The 26460-nt window shown below is 41.7% G+C and overlaps 1 protein-coding gene across 3 annotated transcripts in view; it reads left to right on the plus strand.

The window, feature by feature from the left end:
* SLC45A2 (solute carrier family 45, member 2) overlaps nt 1-24571 on the plus strand; it is a 32528-nt gene extending 7957 nt beyond the window's left edge. Inside the window, exons 3-8 of one of the 3 annotated variants that reach the window (XM_008585118.1) lie at nt 7399-7724; nt 16981-17124; nt 17791-17914; nt 21668-21879; nt 22389-22391; nt 24315-24550. In XM_008585118.1, the coding sequence (XP_008583340.1) occupies nt 7399-7724; nt 16981-17124; nt 17791-17914; nt 21668-21879; nt 22389-22391; nt 24315-24539 (1034 nt within the window). In that variant the 3' untranslated portion in view covers nt 24540-24550. Of the gene's footprint in view, nt 1-7398; nt 7725-16980; nt 17125-17790; nt 18056-21667; nt 21880-22388; nt 22392-24314 lie in introns of those variants that run through there. The other 2 variants (XM_008585117.1, XM_008585119.1) reach the window with 2 other exon arrangements.
* Nucleotides 24572-26460: the final 1889 nt, after the last annotated feature.

A 26460-nucleotide genomic window follows, 5' to 3' on the forward strand; every position in this document is an offset into this window, starting at 1 on the left:
ACCTATACTAACTGGTAGGAAATTCCTCCTCTGTGCCAAAAGCTTCTAACCAAGCATATTCCTGCTCCCATGAATCCAAGACCTTGCTGTCCTCAGCAGAGGGCTCCATCCGTTGGCAGGAGGCAGTGATGAAACATGATGGAAGAGGCTGCCCCTCTTCAAATCCTGGCTCCTCCCCTGACTGCTGAGCAGCCTCAGCATTTCTGGGCCTTTGTTTCCTCAGAGGTTTGTGAATTTCTACACAATGTCATCAATAACCTGGCAAATGGACACAGGAACCACCTAGAAGGATCAAACACCAACTATTTATGTTTACTTGATTTCCTCTGATCCCACCATTAAAATTTATTTATAATGACTCGGGGAAGAACTTGCCTCATGTACATCTTTGAAATAATAGTGGGTAACTTGTTTGATTCAGCCTCTTCTACAAATGCTAAAATGTAACAAATATTCTGATTAGCAAATAGTTAAGGAATGAACATGAAGTCTTAAAAATAAAGTTGAGACATGGGCCCCTTTGACCAAACCACTGCAGTGGAAAGGAGCCATGTTTCATGTTTGTAGCTATTTTAACCTTTTGTTATTTATAGATAATTGCTGGATGAGTGGTTTTGTTTCATCATCTGGGTTCCCTTTGAAGTTTCTGCTCATGGGGGACTGTCACATGTCCTCATTCCAGCAGCTTGAAAAGGATGTGGCCAGGGCAGAAACCAAGAAGTCAGGAATTTCATCTTTTAGGTGACAAGGCATGACTTAGGGCAACTTAGGGCAAAGCAGTTAATGGTTCCAAATTGCCATCTCCTTTCCATTCAAGTGTAATCAACACAGCTCTCAAAGAATCTCACAGGCAGGTTAGAGAAGAGGTAATCTGCTTGAAAGCTCTTTCCCCAGAGTCCAGTTGGCTCAGTTTTCCTCCTTGCTTTGTTACAATCTCTGGTCACATAGTCCCTCCTCACAGATGTATTTATCATCAGCCAACATTATAGTATTTATTCATTTGTTTGCTGTTTATAGTCTGCCTCTTCAGCCAACATAGAAACTCCTCGAGGAAGCTCTATAATCAGTGTTTTGAATAGTGCTCGGAATGTGGAAGGTGCTCAGTAAATATTGTGGGATGAATATTCCAATATCCTCATTTTACCAATGATTTACCTCTGTTGCTGAGAAGTAAAGGGACTAACCCAAAGTCACACAGCTGGTTAGTGGTAGACTAGGGGCGAAACACAAACGACTAGCCAACCAACCCTTCAATCAAAGATGTGGTTCATATCTTAGTCTAGATTGCTCTAAAAGTTGAGCTGCAGAGATGTTTGTATGCAGACAGTTTACTTGGGAATGGATTCCAAAAAGCAAGAGTAAGGAAGTGGTAGAATGGGACAGGCCAATCAGAAAGCATTCCAGAGTTGGTTTTTGCTCTAAGGGGCTGTCTTCCATCTCACCGGGACCCCCTCAGGAGCCTTATAAAGTGCATTGCAGAACTCTCCATGTGGGAAATGAAGGAGGGAAGAGTAATCCATCACATCCAGTCTCCACTGACCAAGGGTAGGACCAAGGGTTGTGTGAGTGCTGAACCTCAGCTGTGTGTGGCTTCCCTCGAGTAAGGTGCTGACCAGGCGCACCTGTGCAAAGCCAGCCAAAGCTGGCTTAGAACTGGTCACCTCAGCAGCTGCCGGGGCAAGGGAGGGGGGACTGAGAAGACTTGTGGTAGCTCCTGAGAGCTGTCCCATTCAGTTCACGACTTCTAGGCCTGAGAATTTTCCCTCTAGCATTTGTGCTCCATGCCTTGTGGTAGCCACTAAGAGGAATTAAAGCATTTTGCAAAGTACTTCATTCACTTCATGGTGCAATGAGCTATTGCAACTCGGAACTAAGAATATTAGTTCTGTAGACTTAAAGAAAACTTGAGGTAGGCACAAATGGCTCCAGAACCAAGCCAATTAATGACTTGGCCTTGCAGTCTAATTTCTAATCCTTGAGCAAGCACTTAGAGTAGAGCCAGACACACAGTAAGCTCATCTGTCTAGGCCGCTGCATAGCCATTTCTTCCTGGAGGTCTTATTGCCTCCCTGAGGTCTGACCAGGCAATGAGGTGCTGTTCCCTGCTACTCTTGGTTCCCCTAAGTCAAAGTTCTGCTCCCCACCTCCTACTCATCAACTCTAGCTAGGCCCACTGAGCAGGGAGCAGGGATACCACTGCCTTAGGGGTTCACCAATACGTGTGACCCATCATGAATGCTCTGCCTAGTTGGGAAGCCTTGTTCTTAAAGCACATTTTCCACTGAATCTATTGTCTCTGTTTTTGGAGCCTAAAGGCTTTTGAAACTCAGAAGCAAGGAAACACATTCTGTTTTCTCTGCTTTCTACTGTCACATTTTCTCCCAGAGCAATGAGGCATCCTGGCCTAGCTTGACTATGAAGGAAGGGCCCCACAGGAGAAGGAAATGCCAGGATTAGAGGTAGGTTGTAAGAGCGCACAATATTGTAGGCATATTATCTCACCATCTTTAAGAGAAAAGTTGTTTTGTAAATCTAAAGAAATATCAGGTCAACTTGTGTCTTCCCTCTTTGACCAGAGCACATGTATCACTGTGATTGGTTTTCCTTATCAGCCTCCGAGAGGGCAGGGCTATGTCTGTCTTGCTCACTGCTGTATCCCAAGTGTCCAGCACAGTTCCTGGTGACAACAGGTGCTCCATCAATTTCTGTTGATAAACAGATGAGGTCAAGGACACACACACACACACACGCGCGCGCGCGCGCGTGCGCAGAAACTGGTACTAGTGTTAACTTTACAGGGTTTAGTGTTATGTAGTGGGGATAGGTAGGAACCATATGCCTAATCTTTCATTGCTATTTTTTCAACATGTAGAAAATCAGAAAATAACCCTGTTATGAATCCCATGGGAATGTGGGGATCTTTAGTCTGTCTTCCTTCGGAGGTAAAGTAGCCTGCATCACACTGTTCACTCCCTTGACCTGAGCTGTGTCACCTCTGGTGTTGAGCTTGCTATGCCACATACCTGATGCGGGGAGGCAGTTACAGGTACATGGTAGGTGCAGAGCCTGACTTAGATAGACTCTCTTAAGTTTTCTTGGTCTTAGATTCCTTTATTATGAAAGTCCCCCAGTGTTTCATTTTAACTATTATAGTTGTGGACTAAAGAGAAAAATAATGCATATTTCAACGTACTTGGACTTCTTCCAGGATGAGACATTATTTAAGCTCTGTCATTAGTTATGAGATATGATTTCTGTTTGCTAAAGCTGTTAATTCTCATAAAGTTAGTTCTGGTCTGAGTTTGACAGCACAGCCTGGCTCTGTGAGGAAGGAGCCAGCTGAGCCATTTCTTTGTAAAGCTTGTTTTCTAACGTGGCAGCAGATGTCCTTTGGATGCTCTGGCTTATGGCTTGTCCAGCAGCCTGGTGATTGGTTCCAGGGGCCCCAGAGAGGCTGATCTTGGCAGTAGAGATAAATGCAGTCTGGATGTAGATGTGGAAGGTGGTAAAATGGTAAAACTATTAGCCTTTGTTACAGCTAAGATGACAACATTTTGTTTGGGAAACTATCTTTGAAGATAAAATCCTTAAGTTAAGCATAGGAAACAAAAAGGAAAACCTTCAGTGAATTCCACAGCCCTCTGCTGGCCCTCATCATATCTGAAGGTATAAATAGATAAAGTTTAAAGGTTTTCTTCCAGCATGTTAATATTCTATGAGAAGAATAATTTCCCCAGTGGCCCACTATGCCTTCCAGGCATGTTTTGTTGTACTGCTGTAACTTGCAGCTACATCCCACAGTAGCTTTGAGACAAGCAAAACAGTTTTGCCTCTCCCCCTTTTCCCCAAGAGGAGTGTACTGGTAATTTTCTAGCATGTGTTAAGGTTTTATTTAACTGGTGAATGAGGGAACCAATGGGAAAGACATAAAAACAGTTTCCTCAAGGTCTTGCAGGAACTGTCTGTGTGTGTGTGTGTGTGTGTGTGTGTGTGCATGTGTGTGTTTAGCAAAAGAAAAAAATACTAGGTTAGATACAAACCTTCTGGTTAACCTTCTACAAGGCAATAAAACTGTAACTCCTTTGTAATACTTTTTGGGTAATTTTTCTATCAAGCTACAAAAATTTAATACAAGTCGTAGAGCCCTATTAATGTCTGCAAATTACCTTAATTTCACAGGACTGCAAATTCTTGTGCTTATCAGTTGTGGACTGCTGGTCAAACATCCTATGACAACAAAGTCCCATTCCCTAAGAATGTCAGATGAAGGTGGAGTGGATTTGTTGGAAACTGCTCTATTACCTGACTACTCAAAGAGTAGTACTTGGACCAACAACACAAGTATCACAAGGGAGCTTGGAAGGCATGCAGAATGCCCTACTCAGACCTTCAGAATCAGAACCTGCATTTTAACAAGACATCCATGGGATTCGTGTGCTTGTTAAAGTTTAAGATGCAGTACTCTCGAATGATATTTTAAATGTCAGGCAGTTGCAATTCGTTTTTACTCTTTCCAAGTTTGAGGTATATTTTCCTTCCACACACCACATGAGAGGTCTCACCCTTCAGGGTGATCCACTGATTCTAATCACTGGCCCTAGAAGGACTAAGTCCTGTCAGCCAGTTCCCTGTGGTAGTTGTCTTCTCCTGCTTCTGGAGGAGGCTGCTGAATTAGGGTTTCTGTAGGAGGCCATCGGGGTGCCTCGTTTGGCCCTGGTTCTTCCACTATATTGTATTAACCTCCACTGAACTCATGAGAGGAGGCATCACCACCCCATTTCTCAGAGAAGTGCCCAAGATCTCAGGACTAGAAAGCACAAAGGTGAAATTTGAAATTAGGCATGATTCCACACTCTTCTTCTTGCCATCACGGAACCTGTGCAGCTTTCTCATCCGATTGTTCAAAGGTCCTTCTGCCTCTAAAATTTTTGGATTCATTGATATATTGAACTCATGACCTTCATTGCTAATTATAAGGAATCCTATGATAATTATTAAGAATCAGCATCATCTGAATACGGATGACTCAGCACCAGTAACTGACTCTGGAACCGCTCCATACTCTTCGAGTACCCAGATCCCAGTTCTAGCTCATTATTATTACAAGTTTTCAAAAGTAGCTCCTCCCACTTACTTATCTGCTTCTCCCATTTGAAACTAACTTCTGTGAAAGAGGATGGGGTACTGTGTCTAATTCTGTGCTAACATCCCCAGAAACTAGTAGAGTCCTTTATGTATATTTAGAGCTCAATAAATACTTATTGAACTAAACTAAACCAGTAGACATGCAACAGGATTAGAAAGCCCTCCAATTGTAGGATTTAGTTGTTCAAATCAATATCTAATATAAATAAATCATTATATATATATCCATATATTTATATTCATAAAATAAAACTACTATTTCATTGCGCAGTGGAGGATTTATTTCACTTATTAATTCTTTCAAATGGGCAGGAGTCTTCTGTTTCACTTTTCCCCACTGGAGCCAACTGGAGATGCTCAGTGGAACAACAAATCTGAATAGAGGCATAGTGGTAGGAGAACTGAGTGGCGATACGACAACCATTGATCTGTTTACAAATGATAAATAGTTTCAAAGAAGGAATGTGTACGTTTGGCATAGAGTTGATTTAGGTCAGGGGTTCTTAACTAGAGGCTGTTTCAACACCCCCACGGAGCATTTGGCAATGTCTGGAGACATTTTTGGTTGTCGTAAGTGGGAGGTGGTGGTGAAGGGGGGCACCTAATACGTTCGTATTGGTTGATTGTTTGGCTTTACACACATGACCTCTGACACCTTCTGCCTCTCTACAACTGAATAAAGAGAGTCATTGTCTAAAGATGACCAGAGGCACCACAAGTCTCACAACTTCCCTCTGAGACAGTAATGGGCATCTCACCGTATCTGTCATTATCTGTTTATGTATATGCTCATCACGCATAACCAGACCATAAATTCCTTGCTGCCAGAGAACATATCTCTTTCTTTATTGCACCCCATTGGTCACAATTTCCCATAATTCTACCTTAAAACACGTTGACACTCAGGGTATGATAATGATGCTTTATTTTTGGAATCCAAAGATTAGAACAACCAGAATTTGAAGTGCCCACAATTGTCCATTCTCCCACAATTCTGGACAATTAGTATTCATGGTACTTGGCATTTAGGTTTGTGTTCTTAGGGTCAGGTTTATGTAAGTTTAGGTATTTAGGGTTAGATATAGGAATTCCTTAAGTTCTGTTTTCTTCTTTGATTCCCTGGTTTGTGAGGATGTTGTCTTTATCTGGGGGATAAAATGGAGACTTCACTCATAAGAGAAACAAAAAACAAACACAAAAGCTGCTCTGTTCAGGTAGATAATTTGTGTTTAGTAAGGCATGATGAGAAGTTGATATTGAAATGTTTTTGACAGAAGGATCAGTCATACATAGGCTTTTGACATATGCAGAGGATGTGCTTGGTTGGCATTTAACACCTTAATTACCTAGACATCTTCCCACCTCATAGTATGTCCCCCTTCACCAGAAGAAGCCACTGATGTCTACACCAGAAGGAACATCAGAAGAACACTTACTGTTTTGGTGCTGAGTAGTGAAATGTCTTGTCCATACCAGGAACACTTGAATTTTAAAACAGGAGCTCAAAAGAATGAATTACTAATAATGAGATTTCAAATATTCAATCATTAGGGTGGGATTGACTTTGAGGAGCCCTTCCTCAGTGTTCAAGTGACACTGTGTGTACACATAAGCTGATAAAACAGGTGCCCCAAAAACTTCAGGTTGGAGTCCTGTGGGAGGATAATAGCATTTTTTAAAATTTGTGTTTAAACTTCTGTTCTTATTATTTCTGTAGCTATCAGCTGGAAACAAGTTCCTTGAGCTTCTAACAGGAGAGAAGACAGCTTTCAAGGCTGTTTGATCTTTGCAAGCTTGCATCATCCTAGGAAGCTTAATAATAGATAAATGACAATACAAATAATTTAATTTTATTGCTATAAGAAATTATTTTTCTTTGGGGCTCTTTCAGGTCAGGAGTTTAAGTTCAAAAGCAGTACAGAGAATGCGGTTTGGAAAGTCCACAGTATCTCTGATGGTGGCAATATTTACTAAGCACTTGCTATGTGTCTGGCACAATTCTGAATGCTTTCCACTTTCAAATCACAATCCTATTAGTAGGTTACTTTTTCATTATTACCCTATGTTATAGCTGAGGAGGCCCTAGGTCACAGCAAGTAAATGCTAGAGCCAGGACTTGAACCCCTGCTGCCAGGCTGCAGGCTGCCTCTGCTGTTCTCAGGGAGTTCTCTCACTGAAGAGGAGGGCTCTTGCATGGTGGAAAAGTAAGATAGTTTGCTAAATATGCTAATACAGCTCTTTCTTTCTTTCCAGGTTTTGGAGGTGCCCTGGGTTACATTTTGGGTGCCATAGATTGGGCCCATCTGGAACTGCGAAAACTGCTGGGCTCAGAATTCCAGGTCATGTTCTTCTTCTCTGCCTTGGTGCTCATTTCATGTTTTATTATTCATCTGTGCAGTATCCCTGAAGCCCCACTTAGAGATATTGCAAAGGACATTTCCCCACAGCAAACCCTCCTGGACCCTCCGTTGTCATCAAACAGAATGTACGAGTATGGTTCTATCGAGAAAGCTAAAAATGGTTATGTAAACCCAGAGCTGGCAATGCAGGGAGAAAGAAACAAAAATCCTGCTCACCAGGTAAAAAGGCAAATTCTTTTTTCTTTACTTGGGGAAAGTATTCTTGCTCTTGCTCTTTATCCTTCTTTGTTTTGTTTGCTTGTTTAACATAAAGAGTTTTTGAAGTTTAATTGAATCTCTAAATCCCCAATAGCTATTATCTCTTAGAATTAAAATTTTGCACCTCACAGAAAAATGTGAGCATTTTCCTCTGGTCTTCCTGTCTCTCACTCCTTTCAGAGCATCAAACCAGAGAATATGAAGCCAGTTATGAAAGGTTAGACCATAAGAGAAGCCTGGAACCATCCTCAGGCAAGAAGAAACACCCTCTTAGATTAGAATTATAAATTACAAATTTCTTCCTCCAAACAGCAGCATCCTCAGGTTGATGACTGGATTGAGCATGTTGAGTTTGTGCGTCATGAGTTGATTGGATATTCCTTTTGTCCCATTTGCAGTGAACTGCACACTGAATGCATTAGCTTCAAAAAAATTTTTTAAACCTCAATTCAATGCTGAAGAAATGGGAGCAGAAATGGCCAGAGAAAAGACTAGAAAAATGCTGACCAATAGAGTACCTACTAACCCCCTAGGACTATTTAAATTAAAATTAATTAAAATGAAATAAAATTAACACATCAGTTCCTTAGTTGCATTAGCCACATTTCAAATGCTCAATGGTCCCATGGGGTTAATAACTACTGCACAGGACAGTACAGGTATAGAACATTTCCATCATTGTAGAAAGTTTTATTGGACAACACTGATGAAACAATTGTATCTATCTTCAAGCTGATTTTAAATGCCAACACCTCAGGGACTTAGTACAAAGGGATTCCTTAATAGACAAAGAGATTATAGAAGATCTGGGACCAAATCTTGGTTCCTCAAGCTGCTGACCTGTGTTATTTATTTAACAAATAAAGCATGTAAAAGTGCTGTTTAAACTTTACATAAGTATATAAGCATATTATAATCATTATTTATTCAACAAACTACTTTGGGTACTGAATATATGCAAAGCACTGTACTAGATATTTGGAGACCATAAAATTGGCTAATGTCCAGTCCCTATGCCCAAGAATTTACAGCCCAACAGAAGTCATGAGCCATTTACACCATTATTTATAATCCAAGGTAGAGCATGGTAAATGCTGTAAAAGCAACGTGTCAGTTCAGATCTTCTGGAAAGCAGATACCAAGATAGAATTTGACACATGAGCGATTCATTAGGGAAAACATCATGGAAGATAAAAGGGAAGAAGCAGAAATAGGAGGGAAAAGTCTTCATATTGTGATGCAGATCAAACACCTGAGAAAGGAGAAGAGAAAGGAAGGAGGATAGGGCAGGAAGCCTCTCAGATGCAGTGCAGTTCTAAGAAAGTTTCAGCCAGGCCATGGGGAGTCCTCCAGCCAAAGTTGCCTCTTAGAGGAGTCTCAAGTCCTGTAGGAATGGGCTTGCACTAGGACCCCTATCTTGCTTAGTCACTGGTTGGCACAACCAGGGAAAGGGTGACCTTCGCAGGAACAGGTGGTGAATCCAGACAGATGGCAGGTGGGGCTGTCAGTCAACTGTGCTTTCTCCAGCAGGGGATCTAAACGGCACATTTCATGTTGGCCGCCGGCAGCATGATGACAATTTCTATTAGTTTCACAAGGCTGTGCCTAGGCAAACTGGAAGTCTTCATGGAGGAGATTACCTTTGAGTTGTACCTTGAATGATGTTTAGGATTTGAATAGGTAGACATTTGGGGGAAAAGTACTCCTGACAGAGAGAATAACATCAGCAAAGCCATAGAGATGAAAACAAAAGGAATAAAAAGCAAGAAGCAAGTTTGGAGGAGGTATAAGTTGTACAGTAGATCATAGAGTTTCTAAAGTTAGAAATAAAGTTAGGAAAGTAAATTGGAGACAGATCTTGGATGTTTGTGAATGCCAGCATAAGAACTGAAATTTTATTAGGTAGATGATGGGGTCCATCAAAACTAGTGGGGTAGAGGACCCCCTGTTTTTGTTTTTTGTTTCTTTGAATATTAATCTGGCTGCTGACTATAGGAGGCAAAGAAGTACCCAAGAGGATATCATAATGGCCCCAGATAAGAAGTGATAATGGGGCCAGATCAGGGAAGTGGCAATGAGAATGAAAGAGAGGTGAAGTGTGAGAGGCATTAGGGAGGTAAAGTAAAGCACAGGGCAACTGGTTATACACACAGAGACTGAGAAAAGGAGGCATCAGTGAGTTTATTCCAGCTGGGAGTGGGATGCCAAGGTGGACATGACTGACAGGTAGGAGAAAAGGTAGGATTTGAGCTCAAGAAACAGAAGAGTACCATGAAAGATTCAAAAATGACACCTCAACAATGCGAAGTGATTGAAATTGCCAAAGAGAGGTAGAGAAATAAGAGGACGGGAGGAAGAAGAGGTGACAATGATGAAGTAAAAGGAAGTAAAGGAGAATCATGTGAGTGGCTGCAAATCTCAGTGGAGAGAGTGGTCAATAAAGAGGTGGTAGTGCAAAGCCTGGGCACATGCCTTGGATTTGGTGATTAGGAGGTGGTTCGTAAATGCAGGAGGTTGTTTAGAAGATTTGTAGTTTGGAACACAAGTTGTAAAGGGGTTTGAGGGAAAAATTCTGGCAAAAATTTGGGGGCGGCAGTGAGTATTGTGTAGATCAAAGTTGCTAAGGACTACCAAAAGGGTTGGCTAGTGAATGGGGCAAGAGCTTTGGAAGGATCAAGTCAGAGTGTTAATCATGTCTCCCAAATGAGTGAGGATATAGGAGACCCAAATAACAATGGCTTGTACAAGACATAAGTTCAGTTCTCTCCCCTATAAAGGCCCAAATGGATGGTTCTGGGTTGATGTAATGATTCCACAAGACACCTGGAACCTTTCCCTTTTGTTGCTCTTCATTTTGAACATGGAACTTTCATTTTGAGGTCCAAGACAGCATCTCCACTGATCACTGTTATGTCTGTACTTTGGCCAACAGGAAGAAAGGGAAGAACATGCTTCTTTCCTTTAGGGACACAACTCAAACATTGCAAACATCACTCCTGCTTACCTATGTAAGTAATTGGCTAGAACTTAGTCACGTGGCCAGACAAAGCTGTAAGAAGGATGGGGAATGTAGCCATGAGTTGGAAGACATGCACCCAACAGAAACCTTTCTCATAAGAGAGGGAGAACACATTCATTGCAGCTCTATTTACAACAGCCAAAATATGGAACCAACCTAAGTGTCCATCAATGGACAACTGGATAAAGAAAATGTGGTATATATACACAATGGAATACTACTCAGCCATAAAAAAGAATGAAATTCTGACATTTGCAGCAACATAGATGAGTCTGGAGTTATGTTAAGTGAAATAAGCCAGACAAAGAAACAGAAATATCACATGTTCTCACTCATAACTGGCTGCTAGGAAGGAAGTTGGGGCAGGGAGGGAAAGAGGGAAGAAGGACTGAATGAAGGAAAGAAAGAAAAGACCACAACAATACCATGAACTTTCAGAAGCAGAGAACAAACCTAAGGATACTAGAGATGGGGGGAGGGATGGAGGGAGGGGATGGAAAGTGGTAGGTCTGGCAAAGGGCATAAAGAAATAAGTAAGAATGAATATGCTAATGATAAATTTAAAAATTAAAAATTAAATTAAATTGTTGGCATATAAAGAAGTGATTAAGAGTTTGTAGCCAAAAGTTGTAGAATAAAATATTTTAGTGATGTGAGATGTAGTTATTAATAAAAATATTACGCTCTCTTTCTGAAAGAAAGAAAGAAAGAAAGAAAGAAAGAAAGAAAGAAAGAAAGAAAGGAAGGAAGGAAGGAAGGAAGGAAGGAAGGGAGAACAGGTACTGGGGCCAGTTGTTTGTCTCTGACCACTCACTAGCTCCTCATCTTGGTGGCTGTGTAGCCTTTGGTAAATTAACCCAGCTGAGCTCAGGTGTTCATCTGTAAATGTAAGGTAATTGCTATCTCTCTTACAGATGATTTCTAAGAGTCAAACACAATATTGCAGGTAATAAGAGTTAAATACAATATTGCAGGTAAAAACACCTAGCCCAGTGATTTACAAAGAGTTGTTACATAAGTCTGATTTCTATTTAAAGCATCACAAAATAAAAATTAAGATCTAGGCAAGTTTGGTGTGCTAGGACAGAAATGATTTTAGGTAGTGCATTTTTAATAATTTAAAAAAATGAAAAAAATGGGTTACCAAATATTTTCAAATTAGAGCAGTTTTATTATCTTCATGTCTCCTCTGTCTTGCCCTCCTGGGGAATCACTGGGCGTTTCTGAAGACTTTATGGCCTTCCCAATCCCCCTAGTGCAGGGGCTCCTGCTCCTGATCTGCCTGTTACGCTGAGCAGTCCTCTGTTGGAGCCATTCACACTCTGTGCCCGTTTACTAACTCGTCTGTGTCTCCTCCACCACATGGGGTGGGAACGCCCCGAGGGCAGAGGTGGCCTCTGGTCCCTCCCAGTTCCTGGCGTAGGTTTACCTCAGCCTGGGACTCAAGAAGCTGGCAACGAATGTTCCTCTCATTGTTCCTTGAATGAATGCAGCAAAACCAGTCATGTGAAGTACGGCTCTTGCTGGAATTTGTTTGGATGAATAGTAAGAATTATTAGAATCAGTCACACTTTGTGTGTGGTTCATTCCTTTATTCATTTTTTTATTCATCTAATAGCTATTAATTACCCCGTGCCAGGCCCCATGCTGAGCATCAGGAAACTGTAGTAAAAAAGACACACCCTGTCCCTGCCCTGCAGAGTTGTCATCTAGCAAAATGTGTTTTACTTTCTTAATAAATGTTTAACTTTTGAGCAATTTTAGATTTACAAAAAAGTTGCAAAGATAATAGAGACAGTTCACGTCTACTCTTTGCCAGCTTCTTCCTAATGTTAACATCTTACATAACCACACACAATTTGTCAAAATGAAGAAATTAACACTGGTACAATACTATTAAATAAACAGCAGACTTATTTGAATTTCATCAGTTTTTCCACTAATGTCCTTTTTCTGTCAGGATTCAGTTTAGGATACAGCATTGCATTCAGCTAAGTAGTCTAGAATATTTGAAAACTGCTTTTTTTCAATGACATTTTAAGAAAATATTTTTGCTTCTTACAGTCAGTAGAAAATCTGATTTCCATTTATTCAATTATGAGTATGAATAAAAGCCATAAATATTAGCTGCTAGTTATAAAAGTCTATAAATAGCTTTCTCAAGATTAAGTGCTCTCTCAAGTATTGTTTGCTCTATTTATATGCTTAGCATTTTTTTCAAAATTAATGCAAAAGTAAACTTCAACATTTCTTGTGTTTGAATTGGCAAAGTGCTTACTTAAGTCGGGTCTGCTGAAAGGAGGCCTCATTATAACAACCAGACTGCCTTGGGGTCCAATTTCTACAGTGTTCCACCTGGCCTTCCACCACACCACCTAAAAAGAGGGTACATTGGAAGAGAATAATCTTCTATTCATCTGATTGAACCTGTAGCTCTCAGGAAGAGTGCAAGGAGAACTAAGAGGTCTTTGGGATGAAACCTTCATTTGTTCTTGATCACACAGCACATAGAGAAAATATGAAAATTTAGGTCTCCTGAGACCTGGGCTCAATCACCTTTTCCTACAGCTGGCTACCTGGGGGAGGAAACCTGACTCCCTGCCTCTCCTTGGCTGACACATTCAGAACTCTGAGATGATTCGGAGATTAATGAGACTGGAGCCCTCCATGGAGCAATGCTGTAAGGCAGCAAGGGAATCATGGAATATGCGTGCGATGGCACCCACATGATCATTGAAAGATGTGTGTGTTTCTAAAGATTTATATAAAACAATATATCAGGTAAAACACACATGCATATGCAAAACAATGTCCTCTTTTGGAAAAAAGCTACACACATACAAAGAAAAGTGGAAAGAAAATAAACCAAAAATGTTCATTGAAGTTGTTTTCTCTGCGTGATAGGCTAACAGGAGATTTTAATTTTATTTTTTTAAAACCCTGCAATATATCCAAAAATTCTATAATGGACATAAAAAATTTTTGAATAACAAAATGATAAAAAACTAAAAAAAAAATAATGTGATGGTTTAAAGAACAAAACAAGGCACTGTTTTACTAAAGATAAGTAGATATCACCCCAAGAGATTATCAGCCTCCCTGATTGCTCCTCAAAGAGTCACCCAGTATGGGGAGTCTCATCCACTCAGATGCTATCTCGAGGATCAAAGGAAATCAGGTGAGTAGAAGCCTTTTGAAAGTCACAAAACCCTCCACACTAGTAAGAAAATAAATGTGTCGAATACAACAAAGTTTCTGGTACATGCCATACACATAACACTGTAGGTTCTGAAAGGTTTTGTTATTTGGTTTAAAAAACAAAATAAAATAAGAATAAAGCTTAGGGTAACAAATCTTAAGCTGAAAGCCAAGCATTTGGCACTTCTCTTCCAAATGTGCATCTTGGGAGATCTCCCCCCTGAGCCATGGAAGTCTATACTTTGTCAGGGCCAGGGCCAGGGCCAAAGTCAAATTTGCAAGCCAAATCTTTGCTTTCCAAAATGAGGGCTGCTGTGCAATTTGAGAACTGAGATTTTTCTTTTTAATGGCAAGGGGCTGAATTATTTCTGGGTTTAAACTGGATCCCATAAAATGTATCTCTAATTTCTTCATGCCATCAGTTACTTCCTTCGACATTTAAATAGTCTCCTTTTGAGTGTACTTGTGTGCCTGTTTCACTTATAAATCCATCGCCGTCCAATCTCCAGCTGGCAGTGGCACAAAGTAAATGCAATAAAACCACTCCCAGGGGAGCAGGGCCATTGAAAGGGCGTTACCAAGAGAACTAATGAGTCAGGGGTAAGATGCCCGCTGAATTTTCATTCTGAGTTAAAGTACTCAAAGGGGCTTTGAATATTTACATTACCAGCTTTTACAGAAATACTAAGCACATTTTGAAAGCTTACATTTATTTTTGGAAGAAAGGAAACTTTAGGTTAACAATGAAAGCAGGCTGAAAATTGTGTATGAGGCAGGAGCATAAATAAGTATTTGAAATGAGGCTGAATACTTGCAGGCCAGATTCAGTTTCTCAATTGCACAATTTTGGAAAGAGGGGAAGGAAAATAAAGATAAATCACTTAGCCTGAGGACTGAAAAGCAGGCTGTTATTCTTTGGACTATACCTTTGTCTTTTTTTTTTTTTTTTTTTTTTTCCGTGTCCGGCAACGGATTGCAACCCTCAGTGTTGCCCCCGTACCGGACCAGGGACCGGCAACGGGATCGCAAGCCTTGGCGTTGCTCCCGCGCCTCGCTCAGCCAGTGAGCGGGAGCCGGTCTGTATGTGGGATCCGAACCCTCGGACGGGAGCGCCGCCGCGCTTCCCAAGCGGCGCACTATCCAGTGCGCCACCGGGCCAGCCCTGGACTATACCTTTAACTGATTCTTTGTGTGGTTGAGGAAAAAGTAGTAATTCTGCACCATAGTTCTATTATAATCATCACTTATTTTGACAGGTACTATATTCTACTTTGAAAACAGTTATTTTTCCTAACTCCAAGGAAATGCCTATAGTTTTACCGATTAAGTATCAGAAAATCAGTATAGACATGGTTAGTGGGTTAAATACTACAAGATTGATAAAAAAGAAATCAACCTATGTATCAAGCCTAAAATGAGTAAATATAATTTTTCACAGCGAAGAAGTAAAAAGCATTATCATATAAGGTTACGAGATATAAAACAATATGCTGTTATAGTTAAAATAGAAAAGCGCAGGAGACCATCTTATAAATAAACTAGCCAGGACTCAATTTTATTATTTTGAGATTTAGAATAAATAAAAATCTGACAAGAAAGACTCATCACTCCACCAAGGTTGGTGTTCATAATCTCAGGGTCTTCAGGGCAGCTGACTGCTTAATATTCCTGAGGTTTCTTCTCTTATATGACAAGATGTTAGAGGCTGTCTCATTCTTTGTATTTCAAAACAGTTGTGTCACTAGTTTAAGTTTTTCATTCTCCAAGATTCCTACAACCAAAAAATTGTAGTCTCTAGTTTTAATATAATTTAAATTTAAATTAAGGAATTTGGAGCATATGTATTCATTTTATAGATGTGTGTGTATGTACACATAATATGTATGTGTGTGTATATATATATTTAAGTTCTACATTGTTCTCATTCAGATTCAACATAGGCCTCATTTACATGTGTCAACTATTGGAAGAATCCAGAGAAATAACCTGGGAGGAGGCAGCTGGCCAAGAGCAGGAAGCTGACTGGCTCTCTGTATTAGTTTTCTATTGCTGCGTAAAAGATGACCACAAACGTAGCAGCTTAAACAACTGTCATTTGTTATCTCACAGTTCTGTAAGTCAGAAGGCTGGGTGGGCTCCACTGGGCCCACTGCTCAGGGCCTCATAAGGCTGACGTCAGGTGTTGCAGAGCTACATTCTCATCTGGAGACTTAACTGGGGAAGAGGCTGCCACTGAGCTCATTCAGGCAGAATCCAGTTCCTTGTGGTTGTAGGACAGAGACTCCTGTCTTTTTGCTAATTGCTGGCCAGGAGTTGCTCTCAGCCCTAAAGGCCACTCTCATGTTCTTTCCACATGACCCCCTCCACCTTCAAAGCCAGCAATGCTTGCGCTTTGAATTGGTCTGATTTCCCTTCTGCTACCAGCTGAAGAAAACTCTCTGCTTTTCAAGGGCTCATGTGATTAGGTGAGCGTCACCCAGGTAATCTCCCTTTTGCTGAACTCAAAGCCAACTCTTCAGTAACCTTGATTACATCTGTAAAGCCCTTTGCCATATACCAGAATGTAATCACGGGGGTGACACCAGGAGACAGAGATCATAAGGGTCATCTTGGATTCGGCCCACCATGCTCTCAATTCAAGAAATCTAAGAATTATAATCATCTAAGGGCTGGCTTAAATCTGTGGGCTTTATCCTCTTGCAGCAGTTCTGTTATGCAAAGGTAGGATGCTAGATGTCTCTTACATCTCAGCCTGAAGCTAGCACCGTTCCCAGACCTTTTGTCCTTAGGTCTGGGCCTAAAACTGCTAAGTAGCCACTCACACTTAACAGAATACCTCCTATGAGTCTACTCCATGGAAACCCAGGTGCCATGCCCAGGACAGGTGACCCTGTATGATGACCAACTGACATTTATGTAGCATGGCTCTGTGCTCTGGCTCTCGCAGCTGGCTGGGTGTCTGCGCTGAAGGTCACACTTCTGTTTCATGTTTTATTCCAGACTCAGAAGGCAATGACCATGAAGACACTGCTGAGGGAGCTGGTGAACATGCCTCCCCACTACCGCTGCCTTTGCATCAGCCACCTCATTGGATGGACCGCCTTCCTGTCCAACATGCTCTTCTTCACAGACTTCATGGGCCGGGTAAGGGACATATCCGTGCACACACTCATTGACTCACAAGCCAATTCTTCAGTTGGCACCTGTCAAACTTCTTCTGTGCCTAGGAAGGGCACAGTACGAGTGCAGGAAAAAGTACTGTCAAGGAGCTGGCTTACAGACAGATTCTAGAAGCATGCTCCTACACCATGGACGAGAGGACACTGAGGCCTACTGGCACTTAACCAAATACAGGGGGAAATCAATGTGAGCTGAAGCAATCATGGCAGGCTTCATAAAAGAGGCACTTATGATCTGGGCCTTGAAGGGTGGGTTGGAGTCGGAGAGATATAGGAGAGAGAGAAAGCACTCCAAGCGGGAATAGGAATGACGTGTGGAGATAGAGAAGCCTGTTGGCTGTACTAGAAGATGGGCAGCAGGACTGCCTGCATTCAACAAAAGAAGCGGTGTTAAAGACCCAGGGAAAGTTGTTTAGACTTGGTGCAGTAGGAATTGGACTTCCTGAAAGTCCTTGCCCAGAGGTGTGATGGGATGTATGGGGTGACTTCCATGACAAAATGAGCTCTGTGCCCTGGAAAGGGCCCCCTGGGCAGGGACATGTGCCCCTCAGGGGTGGGAAAGCAGAGTACATGAGAAGGGGCGCCTGCCACACTGCATTTGTAGTTCAACAGCCCAAACCCTCTCTTTTAGATTGTGTATCACGGGAACCCCTACAGTGCACACAACTCCACGGAGTTTCTCACCTATGAAAGAGGGGTCGAGGTCGGATGCTGGGGTTTGTGTATCAACGCCGTGTTTTCCTCACTCTATTCTTGTAAGTCTCTCTCTCCTAAGGTGTCTTCTAAAGGGCTCTGGTCTAGCAGAACTTGGATTTTATATTTTTATATTTATTTTCTGCTCTTTAAAATGCCAGATTTTTGATAAATATACGGAGGTTAGGAAAAACTATTCCCTTCAAAAGGACCCCATGAAGGATTGTTTTTCATAGTGAATTGTGGGTTACTTTGTACTGGGAGTCAGTGGGTTCTTGATCCAGGTTCTCTGGAAAATAAAAGGGAACTTTGTAAACAAGATGGTGAAGTGTTGGGTGGATGAGAAATAGAGTCCCAGCAGGTCATGTTCTACTGGTGGTATTTCATAGATATGCTTATTGTATTTGTAAATGACACAAATAGGAGGGATGGTTAATATGACAGGTGACGTAAGATGATCTTAGCTCGGATGCGCAGGAGCACTGTCCCAGGATTCAGAACAACTGGCTCTTCATCTCAGGTGCCAGCTTTCCATGGTGTCTTGCGCCTCTTCACCTTCCACTTACTTACGTTTTAGCTGTGAGGTCACTGAACAAAGGGATTTCTGCCTTTGATTTTTAATAAGTCCAAACCGATGTGCTACAACACTAAGTTTGCACGTAGCACATTTTACATCACACGGGCACACTTTGCACTTGCTAATGCGTATGGAAAACTCCCAGCTCCGTATACGTTGAATTAGATGGTAAGTCTGGCCTGAAAAATGTATGCAGGTCCCCTATTTGAAGTGGAAATTTGTCTCCTAATAACAATGAGTTCTTCTCACCCAGCTCTGCTTCTCCAGGGTTGTGGGGAGAATCACTGACCTTAACTCAGAGTTCTAGACTTTGGACAGGCCAAGGGGATAGCAGGGGGATGGTCCAGGTACATTAGAGGGAAGAGATGTCGTAGCACAGCAGGAAATGTGCCTCAGGATCTTTCCATGATTTAGCACAATTGGGAAAAGGGGACCTAATTTAAACACTTAAGGAGTTCATAAGTCTAATAATCATAAAACCACAAAACTCATTATTTTGAAATATATAATAATCAAATAATGGTGGCTTAAAGTTTACATTTCTTTAGCAAACACTTTTCTTCCCCTAGAGTGTATGAATTAAAAAAACTTCCAGGAGGAAGACTTCAAGTACATAAAATAAAATTGGAGAGTGTTAGACTAAAAGGGTCTGATAAATTATCCATCTCGATTCCTTTGTGATTTTAAGGGGTGAGGGACTATTTACTACTACCTTCATTCTTGTAGGAGGAACATATTTTTCTACACATAATTAGTATTTTAATATTGTGTCAATTTAACTTTTTTTTTTTTACTCCAAGAATCCCTGTTAGATACCATTCCATCAGTGTAGTTTGAGTTCCTGTATACCTTTCAGGGAGTTTGAAAATTAAAAAGCATGTAATTTTTAGGCTCTGTGTACAAAATAAAATTTTTATTTGAATAGTTTCCCAAAGATATATTAATGTGTAAATCTATGGGATCCCTACTATTGTGAATTTGAACAAAAATTTTATGTTTAAAATACCAGCCAGCCCTGCTCAAGGCTCTTTAGGGGCTCTTCGTGCTCATGGGATAAAGTCAAAGTGGTGAGCTTGGCATTCAAAGATTTTCACAGTTTGTCCTAATTCGCTCCCATACAGAGTAACTACCCTGGATGACCCACTACACAGACTTTCTCATCTCTATGTATTTGCACCTGCTTTTAGTTTCTTCTTTGACCCGATCTTCTCTTTCTACTTCCACCTAGACAACTCTTTCCTAATCATGCTTTTAATCCTAGCTCAAACATTACTTCCCCTGTGAAGTTGTTCAAGATTTTCCCCCTGCAACCCAAACCACCCTGGGCAGAGTCAATCATTTCCTTCAGTTACAGAGATCATTACATTACCCTCTACTTGGGACTCATCACATAACATCAGATGCAGAGCCAGAGTTTCTATCCATTTGGAGTTTGGTAGACAATCTGGGTGCTGGGGTGGGAGATGGTGACAGGAACATGTTTTCCAGCTCCTCTTGCAGAGCAAGCACATTTACATCATTAGAATAGCAACACTGAGTGCTAAGATATAGTCAGTTGTTCACATTGTACACTGCTAGTCATAGCTGGTGCTTAAATCTGTCATTTCCCTCCAAACCCAAAGAGAGGCACTGTGTGAAGATGTGACTACCACCGGGGGTCAGACCCATCAGAGGGCAAGGCATGCTTGGCCCTGAAATTTACCAACTTGTCTTTATGAATGAAGCATTCTTTGCCAGACTTTCAGTCTTTGTACTGAAATTATTTGTTTCCAAATATCTCTTTATCCTTCTTTGCTTTCTCCTTGGCTGGCCCACACACTTGGATAAGAGCATTTCGCTAATGAGTATTGATGATATCATTTAGGTTGAGACACCTTAGATTACATTTGCTGCATAAAATAATCTTTAACAAACAGAAACTGACCTAGTTTGTACTGCTTTCATTCTCAACTTTAACAACAGTCTTCCAAGCATGGGATGAATTTAATAGAGGAAGTAATTTTGTCTGCATGGTACTTCCAGAGCTATGTCTTCTATCACATGTCCTGAGACAGGGTTTACTTTCATAATTGATTCAAATGCAATACAAATTAGATTTCTTGTCTGCCAGGTGTAAATCCAATAATTACTTGGATAGTTATAGAAAGTTTCATTCTTGATTTGGCACATTTCAAGTATCTATCATTTCTTCCCTGGTTCATGTGTTCTAGTAGAATGGGGCACGTGAGAGATAAGAAATGTATGGATTAAAAACAACTAATTTAGAAAGGAAGACAAAAGATTTTTAGGGATTTTTTTTACTGTTGTGGAAAACATTGTAAAACATTTTAAAGCAGATTTTTAAAATCATTTTTAAAAGTTAGCTTTACCCTTATACTTGTATGAGCAAGCCAAGCTTACCTACTGGGAGGGGAACCTAGTTAAAAGGGAAGCGTTTTCAGCTCAGCTTGTATATGTTGAAATAGCAATGGCCACATTAATTGGACATCTTTTATGTGCTCAGCATTGGCCTGGGGGATTTCTCAGCCATTTCATCTCACTGGAGTCTGACAACAACCTCAAAGAAGGGTGTTCTTATTCCCATTTTTCAGATGAGGAAGCTGAGGTGTTGAGAAGTTAAGGAATTTATCCACCCAGAGTGAGAGAGCCAGCAATGGAGAGGCACCGGCTGCTATAGGGGCCTCTTACCAGTGTAGAAAGGGCTGACAAGTCAGGGAGGTGTCTGCAGATAACTGCATGTCCTTTACCTCCTTCTCAGGTTTGTAGGCTGCAGAAACCATGTATATCTTAGGTCAATCTGCAAAATCTGGTTGTTTAAACTTTCCCCAACTTGACTTTGGGTCATGAGGCCAAGCCCAGACCTCTCTAATCAGAATAACCCATACTATTCTTGCAGGGCTTGCAGCCCCAGGATTTGTTGGCTAAGGTGGGCTTTTTCACCACCTCTTTTGCATCCTTTTGCTATTTGGCTGCCTGCTAAACAATGCCTGGTCCTCCTCTATGGAAAAAAAAATCAGCCTAGAAAGGCAATTTTAAGCTGTTCTTTATGCAAAGGATTTAAAGCTGATTCCAAAAGCCAGCTGTTTTCAATCCACAGATAAGGAGGTTCTTTTGTTTCTGACTCTGTATCAGAGGAAGTCTCTTAAAAATGGGAATCTACAAAAGAAAGAATTGTCTGAAATTATTAAATGTTGTGAGGCATTGCCAGCTGTAATCTTTCCCTCTCTTCTCCCCACAGACTTTCAGAAATTTATGGTATCCTACATTGGATTAAAGGGTCTTTACTTCATGGGGTATTTGCTGTTTGGCCTGGGGACGGGATTTATTGGGCTCTTCCCAAATGTCTACTCCACACTGGCCCTGAGCGCCCTGTTTGGTGCAATGTCCAGCACTCTGTATACCGTGCCCTTTAACCTCATTGCTGAGTACCACCGCGAGGAGGAGAAGGAGGTATGTCACCACTGCACCTCTGCCCCGGGGGAACATCTGGACTCATCTGAAGGCTGGGGGTGGGGAGGATCTGGTAGGAAAGTGTAGAGCACAGCTGGAATATAAGCGTTCTTGAAACAGCAGCACTAAAATGCCCAACCATCTGTGGCCACAGGCTGGCACAAGCATGGCCAGCAGCCCAGCCTTCCCCTCCCTCCTACTCCGAACCCCTGTGCACCTGGTGAGCTGTAGGGTGAAGAGCGTTACTCCTTTTGTCTGATTAGAGAGAGGGGGCTGGGCAATGCTGAGAAACCAGCCCACAATCACACAGAGACAAAGAAAGGAGGACCCGAGTCTTCTGGCAACCTCTCCAGAGGTCTGTCCCGTGCACCTGCGGAATTTCTGAATGCAAACAGTGAGGGTTCTCCAGTCCCCAGCCGCTGCAGAGGTGCGTGGTGGAATTTCCGGGAGTTATGGGTTGTGGGCAGGAAATTCCTGTGCAATGTTGCCCCTAGGAGTCCTGCTTTTAGCAAGTGTGCAGGTAGGAAAGCTGGAGCCATGAGTGGTCAGCCTCGCCAGGCTGCCCTGAGGGGAACCCTCCCAATCTACCCCTTGGAACTCAGACTAGCGAACAAGACCCTAAGCAGTCCTTCTGAGAACACTAAGCTGGGTATTTCTGCTCCAAAATGACCACTTCTTTTTATCAAAATGTGCAACTTTTCCCCAATGAAAATCGGCTTACAGTTTCTTCACTGGAGCAGTGATGTGAAAGCTAAAGAGCGAACTTCTAGTTTAATCCATCTCAGCATGAAACTGCAAAAATACTGAACACATGTCCATGTGTCCAGCCTTCTTTTCCATCATTTGATCTGGAAAAAGCAGCAGGGCAGAGTGGCACCAGGAGTTAAAACCTTTTAAACCAGAGTTGTAGCGGTCCTTGTCCCCTGGCAAATGTAGTCACCAGCATTTTAGTGCATGACAGGGGTTTTGCTGTTAAAGACATACACATCATAAGAACTGTCCCTCCAAGGAGAGAGTTCCATGGTAACAAGGCAAAAACACAGAAGGATTGAGATCAAGGAAATCTGGTTTCAAACCCTGCCTCCTTCACTTTAAAGCTGTGTGACACTGGGGATGTTGTTCATTTATTTATTAAATAGCACTTAAAATGAGTTCATTTTTAGATGAGGTAATATATTCACATGGTTCAACAAACACAACAATATACATAAATGTATGCAGTGAAGAGGATCCTTCTGTGATTTTCCTAACTCCCGCCAGCCCTGGCATGTTACCACTCTTACTAGTTTTTCATTTATCTTCTCAGTATTTTTGAATGAAATCAAGCAAATAGGAATCTTTTTTCTTACTTTCCCTTTCTTATTCAAAGGATGATATGCATTTTTCTGCACAATGCTTTCTCTACTTCATAGTATAGGAAATCACCGTTCAACTCTTAGAGACTCAGTTTCCTCATTAGGCAAATGAAACCCACTTTATAGGGTTGTTGAAAATGAAACAAGATAGTGTATGTAACATGCTTAGCATAGGGCCTACCTAGCACCTGACAAAGACTCATAAAATGGTGGCTAGTATTATTATTGTTATCATGGGTATAATGATGAAAATATGCGCATCTAGGGAGGCGTCTAGGTGAGAATAAAATAAAGGAACATATGTAAAAGAAGCTTGCACAGGCTTAGCACATAAGGAATGCCCAATAAATGGCAAAGTTATCAACCAGTTCAGACCAAATATCAATATGAACCAAACATTAACATATTAACCAAATATCAACCATATTTTGAAAGTTTGAAATGCTTTTTTTATGTTGCTTCTTTTAAGTATATCAGTGACTCAAAATCTTTGTGAAAATGTTTGAATTTTTAACACTAAGGAAGAAGAATGGGATATTTATTGTTTCCACTGCATCGTATTTATTGACTTCTTAGGAAGAGATAGCTTCACATATATTAACAGTTTAACCCTCATTATGTGTTAATGGAATTTAAGGCTCTGTCAAAGGTAGAGAAGACAGCACCAGGCAGGAGGGTGGAGCTTCCTGGTAGCCCTAAATCAGGGGTTGGCAAACTATGGCCTCCTGGCTAAATGTGCCTGCCACCTGTTTTTGTACAGTCCATGAGCTAAGAAATCCTTTTAAATTTTAAATAATTGGAAAAAAAATTCAAAAGAAGGATAATATTTTGTGACAAGTGAAAATTATGTGGAATCAAATACCAATGTCCATAAAGCTATATGGGAACGCCAATTTGTTTATGAATTGTAGCTGCTCTTGCACACAATAGCAGAGTTGAGTAGTTACAACCAAGAAGACCCTGTGACCCACAAAGCCAAAGATATTTACTCTCTGGTTCTTTAAAGAAAAAGTTTGCTGACCTCTGCCGTAAACGACAGTTCCTTGTAGATCAAATGCTGTCCCTGTGCTTCCCTTGCAGAGGCAGCAGACCCCGGAAGGGGACCTGGATGGCAGCAGCAGAGGGAAGGGTGTGGACTGTGCTGCCCTCACCTGCATGGTGCAGCTGGCTCAGATCCTGGTTGGAGCTGGCCTGGGCTTTCTGGTCAACATGGCTGAGAGCGTCGTCGTCGTGGTGATTGCGGCCTCTACAATGTCACTGATCGGCTGTTGCTTCGTGGCTCTTTTTGTTAGATATGTGGATTAGGTCAATAAAGGGACATTGACCCTAACCTCAGACTTAGGGATGCACATGGCATCTGTAGCTCTGCATCTTTTTGGTCTGACCATCAGGTGCCCCGTGTTGTGATTTCAGCTGTGGTCATCTGCCCTCCCCTTACTTTCAGCCAGTCCTCTGCACAACAGTCCCCATATTTCACGTGTCATTTGTCTGGGCTACACCTTCATGCACTGGTGGCAAAGGGTAAGTGTGGGTGGCAGGACCTACACACACCTTCCTCACTGTATCTCAGTGCAGGGTTAAGAGAGGCAGGCTCTGTTTTCCATAGGGCATTTTAGGCCTTGATGAACCTGAGAAGTAGGCTAATTCTATATATGATGCTTGGACTTACTCCATGATGTGATTTATTTTTTGGCCAGAGGTGCATATGTAGTTGGGGAATCATATATTTCATCAAATTCACAAATACTCAAAATACTGCTGATGATTTGTTTTATGATATTAATTTATTCATATTTAAATTGCTCATTATTAATTCCTACTAATTTTGATATCCGCAACAAGTCTGCATAAACATCTCATGCTAGAGGATTTACAGCTTTAACACAGCTCATTTCATTGACAGTAAAAATATTTCTCTCTAGTCTGCACCCTTGTTTCATCCTCTGGAGTTGACATGAAAGTCTTTCAAAAAACAGCCTCCGGTTTCTGCTATGATCTTCTCTTCGCCAAGCTAAGCAGGTTTTCCTTTAGCCATACCCCTTCAATTGCTTCTCACATGCGAGGTTTTCAGCAGCTTCAAAAGACCGCCTGGTTTAATAGAAAGAACATGAGCTTTGGAAACAGGCTAGCTTTGAATCCTGACTTTACCCCTCAGCAGCAAACTACTTAACCTCCCTAAGCCCCACTTGTTCATCTGTACATTTGGGGTAAAAATTCCCATTTCTGAGAGTTGTGGTGATTAATAATATGTAATATTTATGGAGTGCTTACCATTACTCTAAATGTTTTACCTGTGTTAACACAGCAGTCTTGGGAGTGGGTGCAGTGCTATTACTGATCTACATTTTGTAGATGAGGAAACTGAGGCAGGGAGGTGTTATAGAACTCATCTGAAGCCACGCAACTTGTTAGTGGCTGAACTGGGAATTGAACCCAGGCACCCAGGCTCTGCTGCTTCCTGTATGAACAGCACTTAGGCTGGTGGCTGGCACGTGGTCAATGCTCAGTGAATGATAGCTAGCTATTGTCACCACTGTTAAAGGCTGAGGATCCTGTCCTCCATCCCTAGATCTCCTCCAGTGTTTCCTAAGTGTTTGCTTGTATAGCTGCAGGTGTTCCTGACCACTGGAGAATGGAGATTTACCACTATGTTTTAGAAGTTAAAAAAATTATGAGGTTCCTATCCAACTTCATCTAGAATCTGGTAATGTAGTCATTGCCTCAGTTGAATTTCTAACTGACCAAGACCTTTGGTGCAGGAAGAGAGTTTGGAGAAAGGAAATGAGCTGCTTTTGAGAACTGGAACATTTGGGATTTGGGGTGCTGTTTTTGTTGGCCTCATGCACAGTACAATGGATGGGTCCCGTAGCATAGCCAGGCCCTGCAGTATCAGCTCATTCAGGTCCTGAGAAGAAGCATGCTCTGGTGGTTCTTTGGGAGTCTTTGGGTCCTCTTTCACACAACTGCTGGGAGGGTAAGGGGTACAGTCCCACTCCTAACATTTGCAGGGTTCAGGAGCTCACGGTCCATAGCCCGTCTTCTTCCCTGCTTCTCCCAGTCTTGTCACTGCCCAGCACTTGTGTGCACTTTGGCACCAGCACATCCATAGCCTCCTACACCCCTCCACCTTCCACCACCCCTACAAACAGCCACTGTTAGCCTCCCCTCACAACTAAGGAAGCACAGACTCAGCAGAGTGGTTTGCCTTCTGGAGGTGGACTCAGGA

The sequence above is a fragment of the Galeopterus variegatus genome, unplaced genomic scaffold (genome assembly GCF_000696425.1).
Source record: "Galeopterus variegatus unplaced genomic scaffold, G_variegatus-3.0.2 Scaffold3461, whole genome shotgun sequence".
In the NCBI taxonomy this organism is placed as follows: Eukaryota; Metazoa; Chordata; class Mammalia; order Dermoptera; family Cynocephalidae; genus Galeopterus; species Galeopterus variegatus.